We start from the raw sequence: 14,785 nt of genomic DNA, 5'->3' as shown, positions 1-14,785 counted from the left end.
GCGCCACTGTACGCCGCTTCGTGAGTTATCGCTGGTGTTCGGTGTCAGCCATTTCTATTCTCATTTTCTGTTGAACGTGCGATGCAATTCGGTGAAGATTTTTGTTCGCAAAACAGTTGGTGTTTCAAGTGAGGTCTTACGACCACGAGTGACGATAATTTACCAATAAACATTGAACAATGCACACGGTTATGGAAGCTGAAACGAGCGTCCCGGCTTTTCTCGGGAAACTCTGGCGACTAGTCGAGGATCCAGAGACCGACGACCTTATTTGCTGGTCACCAGTGAGTTAAATCACATATTCTTGATTTATTAATGTCCACCTAAATTCCACTACCCCAGTAACACCTGCAATTGATATCTATCTCGGAGAATCAATCGATAAAAAAAAAACATTCGTCTTGGCGTTCAAGTCAACATGCGTCATTATTTTCATTTTTAATTTTTCTCAACTCATGTTCAATCGACGATAATATCGCTTTGGCTGAGTCGAATTCGATGATTGTGTTTTTGTTTTAAAGGATTATTCTCAGAAATTACCGTGAAACATGACTCGTGTAAATGGTATTATTTGCTTGCGAGATATTTGAGGGAATATTGGTGTCAGTTTGTATCCAGCATTTAGGGTGAAATGAGGTGTTTCGGTCGGTTGTAAATCGGGATTGGCTGAGTCAAATCTATTAGTTTTTTTATATTTTGAAGGGTGGGTTTTGTGGATTAAAATGATTCTTTATTTGTCCGATTCGCAGTGTTGGGACCAGAAATATCCGGGAAAAAGTGTTGTTTGTCGATATTTACCTAGACGTTTGGTCAACGTTGGCGTAACGTTTTATTTTGTTTGGGGTGTGATTTTTTTTTCGAACATGAGAAACTTTCGACGTACGACGCACTAATAGAGAAGAATGGGAGGAATATGTTGGAGGATGGAAATTTCCTCTGTTGAGTGCTGGAGTTTGAGGTATTGTTGTGGATTTTCAAGGGGGTTATGGGGATTGTTTTCGTTTTTGGGGATTCGAAGGGCCCAGAACAGGTGGGGGTTTTGTTTTTTAACTTTTTTGAAAGGTCCAAGGGTGGGAGTTGATACGGTGGAATGCGAGGTACTGATGCTTAGGTAATCAATCAATTGAAAACTCGTTGTTTCTTATGAAATACCCGTTTTAGAGTTATGTAATGGTGATTTAATCAATAATTGTATCAGGGTAATTTTAATTAGAATAATTGGAGAAAAAATAGGGAAAAAAAGAGACATACAACGTAGTGGTCACGAAAAAAAAATCCTGGGTGAACTTTGTTACCGACTTGTAATTCAGATTTAAAAGCAAATTAAGAAATTTATTATTCACTTGTTGAATGGCTCATTATCTCGGCCGTGGGGGGTGTGAGAGGGAAATAAGAAAGGAATTTTCTGTGGGGAATTCAATTCTCTACAAAAAAGATCTTACAATCTTTTCTTTTAGGGTTACTCATTTCTGAGATAATCGCCCATTGAGCAATTCTCTTAAACATGGAAAATTTCGTCATTCTGATTTTAACGTTTCTATTATTTTGGAATATATCTTGGAAAGGAGAGGTTTTAAGGGAAAAAGTTAGGGGAATATTTTGTATAAAATTAAATTCTGAAGAAAAAAGGTTATGTTAAATATCATTATAAATCCCGTCGGTCTTGAGATAACGAGAGATTACCACCGAACGGTTTTTTTCGTTTGTAGAATGGCCGGAGTTTTTTCATCCGCAATCCCTCACAATTCGCTCGAGAATTGCTGCCTCACTACTACAAACACAACAACATGGCCAGTTTCGTGAGGCAATTGAATATGTGTATGTACAAATCATCGAGACTAAAGTACCAATAAATACAGTACAAGTGAATGAATAAAGAATCACATTTGTTACAGATGGTTTTCATAAGAAAGTGTCAGTGGAGCTCGGTGGACTCAAATGTGACAGGGATGAAATGGAATTTGCACACCAGTACTTTATCAAGGATAATTCATACCTGCTGGAACACATCAAACGCAAGGTACTGATAAATTCATTCAAATAACTCAAAAAATAATTCAACTAAACCCTCACAATGACGGAAATGAAAGGGATACGGTAATAATGGATTTATCTTGAAAGCTATTGATTAGAAAAAAAAATACCAAGAGATCTTTTTGATCGGAAATTCAATCAGCTACAACAAAGTCCTTTACCGTTTTCACTGGAAATCGATAGTTTTTGAGATAAATTAATGTAACTGCACCCGACTTATGCCGAGAAAAGTTAATCAATTTTCAAGTGAATTTTGTCTTCAATTGTTTTAAATTTGGATTATCAGTATTAGTAGCATATCTACGACTATTCGTGCTGAACATAATGGTATCTGCTATCAATTCATGAATCGATAAATTTTCGATTCATTCATGAATTCTCTTGTACTCAGCACAAAGAATTTTACATTTGATAAATTTCAATAGAAAATTGAAAAGGTTTAGGTATCGTGCGCTATTGAAGTGCGATTTCTCATACCTCAGATATCGATTATCAAGACATGCAGTAAGTCAATAGTAAAAGGACATAAGTGCCAAAAATGGAATAAAATGAAACAATAATTTTAATTAAGATTTTTTATTTAGAATCAAAATAAATCGGGAGAATAAATAAATCGGAGAAATAAATATTTTTTTTCTGTGGGAAAATTCCCAAAATGATAATATCCCGGAAATTAATTGCACAGATTGCGAATAAACCCCAGGAGAGCTGTCCCTCAGTTAAATCCGAGATGATGACTAAAGTGTTGAGTGAAGTCCGGACTATGAGGGGCAGACAGGAGCATTTGGATACTCGGTTGGGTGCGATGAAACGAGAAAATGAGGCGCTGTGGAGGGAACTCGCAATGTTGAGGCGAAAGCATCTGAAGCAGCAGGAAATTGTTAACAAATTAATTCATTTTCTGGTGACCCTGGTGCAGCCTGGAAGAGGTGGTGGCCTCTCCGTCAAGAGGAGATATCCTCTGATGATTGATGATCACCAGAGGATCAAACATCGAAAGATGTCGAAGGTATTTAAATGATTTTTGGATATCCTAGACCAGGAAAATCCACAGACTCAATTGTTATGAGTGTTTTGCCATTTAATTCTGACAATTGGTTTCTGTATTTGAATTTCAGCCGGAAGCCTCACCCACTGGACCCACAATTCACGAACTAGATGGAGAACATGAACAGGATCTAGATTCTGAATACATTGTGGCTGAGTAAGTATTCAAATTCGTTTATTTTCCCGTTTACCAATGATTTTGCTGCGACAAAACGTGATGTATCTCGCAAACCAAGCGGTCTATCAAAGAAATCATTAAAAGATTATATGCGGAAAATAAGATTTCCCACAAAAAGTTTATATACCATTTTCTTATTGACTCAATGGTTCGTGAGATATTCCACTTATTATTGGATGGAAGAATTATAAATCTTCAATAATTGTTTCAGAATATTGGAGAATCACACTCCAGCGATCCAGAGTCCAGCATCGATCGATTCTCCTCTGGACGAGGACAACGCGGAGACCGTTTACCACATCGCCGACGAGACCGTCGACAGGGAAATTCAACTCCTCGAGGCACAGGAAGCGGCCGCCAAAAACCTCAACATCAAACCCAAACCCAAGTGAGTGATCTCCGATAATATTCCGATCGTTTCATCGTTTCGCCCTGGTCTCGTATTTGAAGGATTTTTTTTATCAACTATCACTCCATTAATTTAGTTTCATGCATGTCGAATATCTAATTAAACCCGTAACTACTCGCTTTAGACATTCACTCCTCCAAATATTATCCTTTAGTTAAAATTTCTCCGAGGATTTGTTGTGGATTCGCGCGTGAATTTTCTTTCTTTCGTAGTGGCAAAAAATAATTGAATTTTCCCATTGTTTTTTATCGAGCAAAAATTTAGTTGATTGTCATGGATTAATTTTTGTCGTTGATACTGGTGTCTAATAAGTAATAATAAGTACTGAAGTACTTTCAATTACCAAATGTAAATGCAAATCGTTTGAATATTGCCAGGAGGAAAAACAAGATGCCTGTCAAAATTCTGATACCGTCAACGCAAGCTGGGGAGGAACCGAGGTTATCATTTTAATTCATATTTCCGTTCTGTCATGTTGTCTCGATATTCTTTTCTATTTTAGCTTAAAAATTCTCTCGTTATGATTGTTCATTTTTGGTTGTTCGCATTGTTATTCAGCAGTTGTTATTGTAGGTGATCTTTCATAATTTCATTATTCAGGATTGTGCATGATATCGGTTGTTGTCGAATTTTGTCTATTAGTGGTTTATTCAAGGTATTTCATTCTTCGGAATTCACCTTTGGGTTGACGTTGGGACGTTCGGTTTTGGGACACCCTATATATGGGTGTGGAGTAAAACATTTTCTGACCAAATGTCGTTTTATATTATTATAGATATTATTATAATCACATGAGTTAGAAAATAATTTGGCACTGTGGCACGCGGTATTTTATTCTCGCTTCGTTCGGTTAGATATCACTTTTCAGTGCCTAGGGGAATATAGTATATTTCACGCCTAGGACGGAAAAAGGGAATCTGACGAATGCGACTTTATAGTCCGAGTCGGAGACGAGGATTATAACGCGCATGAGTCAGAATTACTTTTTTCGCCGTGGCTATGATGCTATTTTATGTTATTGTGGCCGAAAGCGTTTAACCTCGCTTCGCTCGGATAAAAACGCGTTTTACCGGCCGCAATGACATAAAAGTTTTTTTCACTCGGCCGAAAAGAATTTATGTGACGATTAGGTTTGTATTCTTCGGCTTTGCCTCGAACTATAATCTCACAATTGTCATAAAAATTCATTCAATTGTGTTCGTTCAAAAATGTATCCGTTTAGCTGCATATACTCGTATAGTCTCATTTTCTTATTCATTTTTTGCATGAGAATCTGTAGATTTAATTTTGACAAAAAAAAATGAATATTCATTTTCTTTAAATTCCCCGCAATTCCGCATTCGCATGGCCTCAAATATTTAAAAACTTATCGTCCAACTAATCGTCATAGAAATAAAAATTGACTAGAGAAAAATCAGTAGTCGAGTGGTAAACTAGGATAATTACATTTTCTTTGGCTGTTTTCGGCGGATTCTCGGAATTGAAGGACGATACCGATAAACGGAGACAAAAATACAGGAAAATTTATCTGACTAGTTACGTGATGAGACCTAGAGTAAACGTCATCACAAAAATATTTGTATCTCCCGTTAATTCTGATATAATTCTTCGAAAATAGAATGCATTTATCCTCGTTCACTCGGCAACAGCGAATAAAACCTCAAATATTAAAAAATCCAAGAAATGATAGAATACGTAGAATAAAATCAAGACCGGCAAAAATCGCTGTCTCGATTTATAGGCAAGAAACATTATTGCTCGAAGTGAATGATGAGGATACAGACTTGCCCGTTGCACTTCTGGAGAAGAAGACGAAGGAAAAACCGAAGGCAGTCCCATCGAAGACAGTGAGAAGCTCTAAATTGACAGCTATGGCAGCTAATATCAACAAACTCAACTCTGGAGATGACTCCGATGATGTCGAGGACTCGAGGGAGAAGTCTGAGGATCTGAATGATGGCTTGATCATTTCGGATGTGAAATCACAGGAGTCCAAGCTGACGGAGAAAAATGGTGGCGGATCTGGGGATCAGGGACAGGCAGCGCTTGAAGTGAATCCTGGATCCAGTGATAAGCGTAAAGATTTGTCGTTGAGTCGAGTCAGTCCTTCGGGAACGACTGATAACAACTACAGGTTAGGATCGATGTAAGTTCATGTTGGACCATGGGTTTTCACCAGAGCACGGGTGTTGATTAATCGAGAGCGATTTTTTTTCTCTTGTGATTTGTACGTTATTTTTTTTTTTCGAAATTGATATTTTTGAGATTTTTTCCTCGGGATTTTTTTTACTATTCAGTGAATATTTCTGGTTCTGACGTGAAACTTTTGGAGTTCAATTTTCATCTCGAGAATTTTATTTTCGATCGAACATTCGAAATTTTTGAGCTTTGAGAAGGAAAAAATAGGGAATGAGAAAAAAAGAAAATGATGAGTGGAGAATTTTGAATAGTTAGTTACTTTGGAAATTGTGGAATTATCATTGAGAGAGTTTCGCGTCTTGAACATTAGCTTGTTGAGTGGTCGTTGAATTAAGTAGAATTTTTTTGTAATTGAGGCAGAATTGAATTTTAATAGGTAAATTATTTGTTTTTGGTATTCACATTTTTTTTTAATTCAGGGAGGAGATGGATAATCATCTTGAAACCATGCAGAATGAGTTGGACAATTTGCGGGATATTCTCCGGGGTGAAGGGTACAGCATCGATGCTAATACATTGCTAGGGGTGAGTAGATCATAATACTATAATTATAAAAATATAAATTCCTAGTTTATAAAAAAATTGAGATGAAAAAGCATTCGATTGTGAAATTATCATTTATTCGGTGTGGAATATTAAATAATTTGTGATTTTTTCGGTCTGTTTCTATAGCTTTTTGGTGGTGATGATCCCATGTCATTTGGCATTCCAATGAATCCTGAACTGGACCCAACGCAACAAGACAGGGATGACGACGGTGAACTCTCCGGTGAGTCCCTCATTCATAACAATATTTAATAAAATTGTCGAGATTTGGCCATTACGTTGCTCTACCGCGTTGCTTTTGTGTTATGGGTTTTGCGATGCTGAACGCGCGCTCTAAATTTTGAAAATCGTGGTTGATAATTTAAAAATTAATTGAGTTCTGAATTAAAATTAGTCGCCTCAAACGAACAAACCAATGAGGAATAAGCTTGACAGTTTCGAAATATCGATAGTCTCGATGTGTGTCGTTTTTATAACTAGCACTGTTTAGAGGCGCGGTACGTAAAACGTTTATAAATTTTTATTTGCTGTCTTTAATTCAATGACGAAACAAAAATATTTTCATGGATTTTCGAAAAAAAAAATATTTTCCTCGATTTTCAAAAAAAAATTAATTTTCATCTCTCAATTGAATTCAATATTTTTTCGGACTCAGAGAGGTCCGCTACTTGAAACTCACGAGTTTTTCATCCATTTTCAAAAAAAAAATATATTTTCATCGATTTTCAAAAAAAAAAAATATTTTCATCGATTTTCGAAAAAAAAAAATATTTTCATCTCTCAATTGAATTCAATATTTTTTCTGACTCATAAAGAGGTCCGCTTCTTAGAACTCACGGGTATTCCCGGAGGTTTTCGAAAAAATTTATTTTCATCCATTTTCGAAAAAATTTATTTTCATCCATTTTCGAAAAAAAAATATTTTCATCGATTTTCGAAAAAAAAATATTTTCATCGATTTTCGAAAAAAAAATATTTTTTATCGCTTTTCAAAAAATAATATATTTTCATCGACTTTCGAATAAAATGAATTTTCATCTCTCAATGGAATTCAATCGTTCTTTGAACTGATCGAGAGGTCCGCTACTCAGAACTCACGAGTTTACCCGAAAATTTTCAAAAAAATTCATTTTTATCGATTTTCGAAAAAAAAATATTTTTATCGATTTAAAAAAAAAATGTCATCGATTTTCGAAAAAAAAAAAATTTTCATCTCTCAATTGAATTCAATCGTTTTTAGAACTGATAGAGCGGTCCGCTACTCAGAACTTACGAGTTTTCCCGAGAATTTTCAAAAAAGTTTATTTTCATCCATTTTCGAAAAAAAAATATTTTCATCGATTTTCGAAAAAACATTTTTTTTTTCTCTCAATTGAATTCAATTTTTTTTTGGACTAATGGAGAGGTCCACTACTCAGAACTCATGAGTTTTTCCGGGAATTTTCACGAGTTATATCGACTTAAATTTGTCATGCGCCAAATTTTTCATCTTTCCGAAATTGATCAGCAAGAATGACTGCATATGCCATCTTATACCTTAAATGTCATTTTTTTGAATGTGCAGATGGGAACAATTGCCTGAGTGGTGGTGAATTAATGGCGTACAATCCATCGTCGAATCTTTTAGACTTTGACGATGACATTTTCTTGGGGTCAAATCCCGCAAACAGCCCGGGAATTCAACCGACTTCTCCAAATCTATACAGTCCTAATGACCTACAGGATATTGACGATAACAAAGCGGGTGTTCTCGAAGCTTTAGTCCGGAGTCATGGAAATTCATCGACCACTTCGTAGATCATTCGTCATTGGTGAGTCTTGTTCAATCATAGTCGGTGGAGTTGGTAGTTTTTTCATTTAGTTAGTGGGTAATTTGGAGTACGTAAAATCCATTGTGATAGGAGTAGCTTTACAACATTTTGTCAGATTTCAACATATTGTTGCACTCATTGTTCCGTTTTTTGTTTACGCGCCTCAAATTCCCGTACGCATAAAAATCCTAGGATTTTTGCATTTTTTTTGAGCAATTTTTTTTGTTCATTTTACTTCATTTCGATTTTTGGAAAATTCAGATGTTATGGAAAAACTGAATGAAAAAACCAATTTTTTAATTTTTTGTTCAAAAATTCGGGAAAATATTCATAAAAAGACTGAACATCCGCCATTTTAGAAAGATATAAAATATCTCAGACTAAAGAAAATAAATTTTTCGAGAGTAATAACTCATGTAACAATAGAATTATCCGAGATATTAATTATTTCCGTTACACTGAAATTTTATTTGTTGCTCATTGAAAAACACAAAAAAAAAAAATTTTGATCAATCTTAAAAAAATTCTGTAATTTTTTAAAAATCTATAAGTAAAAACAAATAATTTTTTGTGGACTGATGTAACAATATAATTGTTATCTCTGATTGGACGAATAAATTGATGAAAATAAATTAAACAAGAGTGAATGTTTTAATTTTTTTCCATAAATTCACTAATTAATTTCATCATTACTTGCGTTAGGTCTTGATTGCAATTAATTCTCTCTTTTATTAGAGCTATTTTAATGACTTCTCTCTCGAAAAATAAACAAATTGATAAAAATTCAATGGCAAGTAGTAAAAACTTAAACGAGTTATGAATATTTTCTATTTTTAGCCTTGGAAGACATAACTGGATAATCTAGGCGATGAAAATATACATTAGGAATGTATTTTGAAAAAAAAAAATTGAAGATGACGATTTTTAACGAAGTTGAAGAGTCCATTAATGACTGATTAATCAGTTGATTGATAACAGATAAGCACATAATCACGATAATACTGTAGGCATACAAATAATAATGGGCAGTTTAAATCTAAGATTTTTAGATTATCATTAAGTGCATGTCAAAATCAAATGAAATACGAATGAAAAGTTAATAGAGAATATTGGAAACTTGAGCGCTAAATTCATTAATGACATTTGATCGTCAGCATGTTTGAGACATGCTGAATTATCAATTTTTTTTTTTTATCTAAAGAGACTTTTAACTTGGCATTGTAAATAATCTGGATAATTATCCCAAAAATTCATATACGAGTGATTAATGATAGAAAAATGTATCAATTGCTCCATTTTTCTTGTCCCTCATTGCGATAAACGATAAATTATCACTGAAATTTACTAACAACATCTTGAAAATACTTTAATTACTGTTTTCTCGATTGATTTATTGAAATTTCCTTCGTAATTCAGCTCTGAAAGGGATTGGGTATTTTTACGATGCGTAAACCGCATTCAACTCTCAAATTCAAGACAAAGAATTTTTACAATTAAATCATAATCATTCGCTCATTGAAATGATAGGTTTAATTATTTTTATTACTTATTTTTGATTACATTTCTTATTGGGAAGGTACCTCTGCGTTTATTTTATATTAATCATAAATAATTCTTCGGTTTGGTTTGATTATTTGGATAATGGGAGTTTGAAGAGGAGAGAAAGAAGAATTGAGTACATGTAATAACTCTCAAATAAATTAAACACAGTGTTTGATCATAAAAATAGATTTTTCACTGGGTTTTGAGTGGGATTACCACACCAACTGAATTAAATAATAATTAATCAATGAATATCTCCCATTACTCATTTGAATTCACGTTTATCTCCGTAATGGTGCTGTATCTATTATATTCTATCTATTTTTCACGATAACTTAGCGATAAGGCAGCAGTTTGAAATTATTTTAACCCAGATAAAGAGTCAAATACATTGATTGTCATCCGTTCAGGATATGATTGGAATAAATACTTGAGCCCGCAGATAGTAACTGGAGATAAATTAGAAATAATTAAGACTGTTTGGTACTCTTTAACGTTCAGGAGGCAGCTTTTGATAAATGACAAAACTAAGAGTTAAAATTGAAAAAGAAAAAAGGAAATTATGAGTATCTTACAACGTCATGTCCTGAACCCCTCCATTGTAAATAATTATAATAATTATTAGTGGACAGATTAAACTTTGGATGTATTAAATGGTAGATTAAATTGACAAACTCTGTAAAAATGATAATATATTAATTCTATTCTTATTGGCATTGAAATTGTAACAAGTCGGTTCTAGAGTTTGTTCTTTACTATTGAATACCAATTGCTTATGAGTTTTAATATTCATTCTTGGTTCAGCAATAGTTTTTTGAGAGTCTCAGAAGCCGAATAAAGAATGAATAATAATCTATTAGGATTAAATGATACGAGTCCCCCCAATTGACCGAACTATGTAAACATTACGCTGTTACATTTATGTATAAATACAGCTGATAAGGGATGGGCATTTAATGTTATTGGTTCCTCCGCTCTTCGATTGTGAGTGCTGTCGGATGCACAATTTTAGAATTGAAATTCCACCGATGGATTATCTACACAGGAGGGGAGAGATGGGGATATCCCGGGAAGAAGGATCTCCTATTGTTTCGAGTATTCCACGTGGACGCGATGAAGAAGGCCCTCGAGTCCGACCGAGGTTATTGCTTTACAGGAACGAACGTCGAGGTACTGTAAACTCTTGCCATTCATTTTTATCGAGTCTAACGCGTGGTCAGTTACTTCAAAACATTCCTACAATTAAAAAAAAATTTATTATTTTTTTAATTGGTTTATTTATTTTTTTTTCAGAATTGCCCACCTGCAAATGCAGGCGCTTCAATCTGTGCAGTCTCTCCACGATGTACTGAATGCAAATATCAGTGACATGAATACACCCCGATAAATTGAGATCCTCGATGGCTCTGTTGTTTCTCGTTAAATGATCCAGCCCGACGTGCGTTATCTGGATAACAAACGGGATGACAATACCAAAACATTAGCATATAAAAATCATTCACATCTCTAGTATACAATTTCATGATTTCAAAGTGATCTGAAAATTGGAAATACTTTTTTAATGATTGAAAACTCGAGGTCAGTGACAAAATTAGCCCCCATATTGATTATACCCCTTCCCTGATTTTTTCTTGAACATCTATTCAAATTATTTAGCACCTTCAGATAATTTCGAACTCATTCCACAGTATTTTTGGGACATGAAGAATTTCGATCTGAAAATTGGTTTTTCAATTTGTGAATCTTTTACGGTGAGAACACAAATTAAAAGACCGAAAACGGTGAGACAGAAGAAGGGATGAATCTACATTACCTGTGTACACCAACCGAGATTAAGTACCCTCAACTCTGGGAACGTGAAGACATTTTTCAAGCTGACATCAGTGACGTTACTGCACTTGGAGAGATCGAGTTCCCTGAGACCCCTGAGCCTCAGCAACGAGTAACCAGGAGGAATATCAATCTTGCGACTCGAACTGGCGATCTCCTCTTCAGCCATAGAGCCCAGACGGATCCCGAACCTGGTTATAGTGATTCCTTGAATCATGGCGAAGGGAGATGGAGGAGTACGCGTGATTGGATTATCCATAGCCCCGGCACCCATACCAGTCAGACCAGCATCGCTGACTCTATCACACTTAGTGATCTTCAGCGTTCTTATCGCAGTCAACTCCTTAAAGATTATCTGAATAGTTCTATCAGTCACTCCATATGCATTGAGGCAGTACCCGAGATCCAGATACTTGAGTTGCTTGAAGCTAGCAGCAATGCACTCAATGGTCTCCTCGTTGAGGCGCAGGGACTGCAGAGAGAGAATCTCAAGATTCTCATCGAAACTGTCCTGCTTCATCTCCACCTGATGAATATTCTCCAGGGCAGAATTCGAATGGACATTCGCGCAATCCCAGATTTGTTTCTCATCTTCCGATTCGGCTGGATTGTATTTGCAGAGAGCATCAGTGACGCCTGCACTGGACAAGAGAGGGCATCCAGAAATGTCCAGCTCCTTGAGCTTCTTCAGGCGCCTGATCTGATAGATTCCAGAATCGGTGACGACCATGCATTTGCTGATATTCAGGCTCTCCAGGTTATCGAGATTCTGGCAGATGTACAGAAGACTGGCATCTGTTACTTGTACGGAAAAGCTCAGGTCGAGGATCTTCAGGGACTTCTGGTGAACAAGTGTCCGGAGACCGGGGTCGCACAGTTGATTGCAGCACTTCAACTTCAGGGAGTACAACTGTAGGTCCTCGACAGCGACCAGACTGCTAAGTGCTGTGTTGTCTATCAGTGTAGAATCGAAGTCCAAGTGCTTCAGAGTTTTTGCCTGCTTTTTTATGTACTCCAGGATGTTGAAGAATGTCAGGACAGACTCTGAGCCCTGGTCCAGGGTGTTTTTCGGGTAGAACTTCTTGTAGATACCGGGATGGAAGGATATCTGACAGTCTCTGAGACTAAGTGTTCTCAGGTTGGGGCAGATGGAGATTAAACGATTGAAGAGGGCGTCGCTGAGATATCTGTTGGAGGCCAGGCTCAGTTCCACCAGGGATTTTAAATTGTTCGAGATTTCCTTTGAGTCATTCACGTTGTCCAGAAGTCGTCCAGACATCAGACAATCTCGACACGTATCGATGTGCAGTGTCTGCAGATTCTTACAGGACTTGAGAATGTGCACTAGTGTTTTCTCACTCAATTCACAGGACATCTGAAGATTATTATCGCGTCAAAAAAATTACACTGACATCGTTCACTACTCTAGATTCTCCTGGAATCAACCCAAGGGGAGGTAAGAAAGGCAAACTATTTTTACAACCATTTGAAATTCCGAGGTGAGTGACAGTCCAGCCGCCATAGATATGGCATGCGCATGCGCTAATTAAAAAAAAAATAAATAAATTGAACAAAAATGAAAGAATAGAAAATTCAAACAAAAAAATTAAAATTGATTGAGTTTTCACTAGCGAATTTATAACGGATTGAGTAAAAAAAAAAATAATAAGATTCCTATAAAAGACGTTTGATGTTTATTGAATTTTCATTCGTAAATTATGAAGAAAGGGAAACAAAAAACGGCATTTGCCACATCAATGAATAAAATCGAATTAAAAATTAAAAAAAAAATGCGACGCGAATAAAAAATCAAGTCTCAATATTACCATAATCAAACTGCGCATAATAGCTCCAAATTTACTCCAGATGGGAAACGAGTCTTTAACTTCAACTCCCTTGAAGGTAAAGTGATAAAATGGCCTGTTGGAAACTGATAGTGTATCCATGACTTTTCGAAGAGTCTCTTCGCAACTTATAATGAGTGCCTGATGATTAACAAATTTGGCACAAACCGACGCCTCGTGCCATTGCTTGCACACGCGTCCAGCTGATATTCGATCCGACACTGACAGACACGACATTACGTGCATTAGGACCTGTCAATTAAAAAATCATCGCAAATTATCACAGGAGTGGATGACTCGACGATCCGTGCCTTCTCCATTGATGAATCATCTTTCGGAAGGAACGCAATTCTCCGCGAGGTAAATATAAGGCACATAATTATTGTTATTGTTAATTCAGTTTTGAGGGTTTATTTGATGTTAATTAATTACCTCCATTGGTAATTGTGGATTTTCAAGGTGCGTCTCCTCCATCACTTCATTGTCGCCAGACGTTGCCATTGCTGCCTCAGATGACCGCGGAAGATTATCAGTTATCGAAAACGTGACTGAATCTCGTGAGGAAGATGTTACATTATCGGAGGTACTCAATAACTAGACGGGACGTATCTACTGAATCTCAACAGATGGACGACAGATCTCGGAGGTATAGTAATTCTGTTTAGGTTTACTGTATTATTAATTATTCTGGGTTAGAACTAAGTATTTATTACCTAACTCAGGAAATACAAAAGATAACGTGCTCTTAATGTGGAATAATTATAGGAATATATATATGCGTATGCGCGCCAAAGCCGGGGTGTAACGACTATCACTATAGGAAGGAAACTACCGAAGCTTTTCAGTCTTGTCGGGGAGTTAGTTCCTGTTTCCGACGTTGGTGCTTGGGTGGTGGAGCCATGGCAGATCTCGGTGATACCGACTGCCTAGCCGCCACAGAGAACTGGAACTTGTTGACTGCAGCGCCCGAGGCAGTAGAGAAATTCTCTAAAGGTAAGTCAATTCCAATTGCATTTTTATAAACTATTTTGATCGAGTACAAAGTCTTTTTTGAGACTTGAGGCCCGGATGGAGGGAATTTTTTCGCGATTGACAACTTTACGCCCTCCTGCTCCGCGGACAAAATCCGAACCTTGATCTCAAGCGATGCCTTGTCGCTAACTACGGCAATCGCTGGAAACAAGGGCAACGAGACGCGACGAGACGCATCGATTTCATGTACCGAAAAGTCGATTTTCGCGATTTTTTTTTTTTTTTAGAAAAACTCGATTTTCTCGCGTTCTATGCGTCCTAGCGCAAAAATACGCCCAGATTCGTAATCAGCGCGACGAGACGCATCGATTTC

General features: G+C 36.3%; 2 protein-coding genes and 1 long non-coding RNA gene across 7 annotated transcripts; 2 read left to right on the top strand and 1 right to left on the bottom strand.

Moving 5' to 3' along the window:
• The first annotated feature begins 57 nt into the window (after window positions 1-57).
• On the top strand, window positions 58-10,219 carry LOC105268299 (heat shock factor protein-like). 4 transcript variants are annotated; one of them, XM_011307743.1, is made up of 12 exons: window positions 58-284; window positions 1,710-1,818; window positions 1,896-2,020; window positions 2,720-3,043; window positions 3,153-3,238; window positions 3,471-3,647; window positions 4,046-4,108; window positions 5,410-5,802; window positions 6,287-6,392; window positions 6,540-6,636; window positions 7,978-8,224; window positions 9,062-10,219. In XM_011307743.1, exons 1-11 carry the CDS (start codon window positions 180-182, stop codon window positions 8,208-8,210), a joined length of 1,818 nt encoding a protein of 605 aa, XP_011306045.1. In that variant the 5' UTR covers window positions 58-179; the 3' UTR covers window positions 8,211-8,224; window positions 9,062-10,219. The 4 variants fall into 4 exon arrangements, with proteins under 4 accessions (XP_011306045.1, XP_011306043.1, XP_011306046.1 ...); XM_011307741.1 differs by having other exon boundaries at window positions 59-284; window positions 5,410-5,814; XM_011307744.1 differs by lacking the exon at window positions 4,046-4,108 and having other exon boundaries at window positions 60-284; window positions 5,410-5,814.
• A 594-nt stretch (window positions 10,220-10,813) lies between these two features.
• On the bottom strand, window positions 10,814-13,958 carry LOC105268300 (F-box/LRR-repeat protein 14-like). Of its 2 annotated transcripts, XM_011307746.1 has the most exons (5): window positions 13,873-13,958; window positions 13,423-13,692; window positions 11,580-12,971; window positions 11,070-11,213; window positions 10,814-11,002 (listed from the first exon to the last, which is right to left on the bottom strand). In XM_011307746.1, exons 1-5 carry the CDS (start codon window positions 13,939-13,941, stop codon window positions 10,850-10,852), a joined length of 2,028 nt encoding a protein of 675 aa, XP_011306048.1. In that variant the 5' UTR covers window positions 13,942-13,958; the 3' UTR covers window positions 10,814-10,849. The 2 variants fall into 2 exon arrangements, with proteins under 2 accessions (XP_011306048.1, XP_011306049.1); XM_011307747.1 differs by lacking the exon at window positions 13,873-13,958 and having other exon boundaries at window positions 11,580-13,031; window positions 13,423-13,482.
• On the top strand, window positions 13,700-14,297 carry LOC105268301 (uncharacterized). The gene is made up of 3 exons (XR_892314.1): window positions 13,700-13,800; window positions 13,900-14,086; window positions 14,206-14,297. It is a non-coding gene; the product is annotated as an uncharacterized lncRNA (long non-coding RNA).
• The last annotated feature ends 488 nt before the right edge of the window (window positions 14,298-14,785 follow it).

Source organism: Fopius arisanus, unplaced genomic scaffold (assembly GCF_000806365.1).
Source record: "Fopius arisanus strain USDA-PBARC FA_bdor unplaced genomic scaffold, ASM80636v1 scaffold00056, whole genome shotgun sequence".
NCBI classification, from domain to species: Eukaryota; Metazoa; Arthropoda; class Insecta; order Hymenoptera; family Braconidae; genus Fopius; species Fopius arisanus.
The sequence above is the reverse complement of the archived record's forward strand: the minus strand, read 5'-3'. Positions and strand labels throughout refer to the sequence as shown.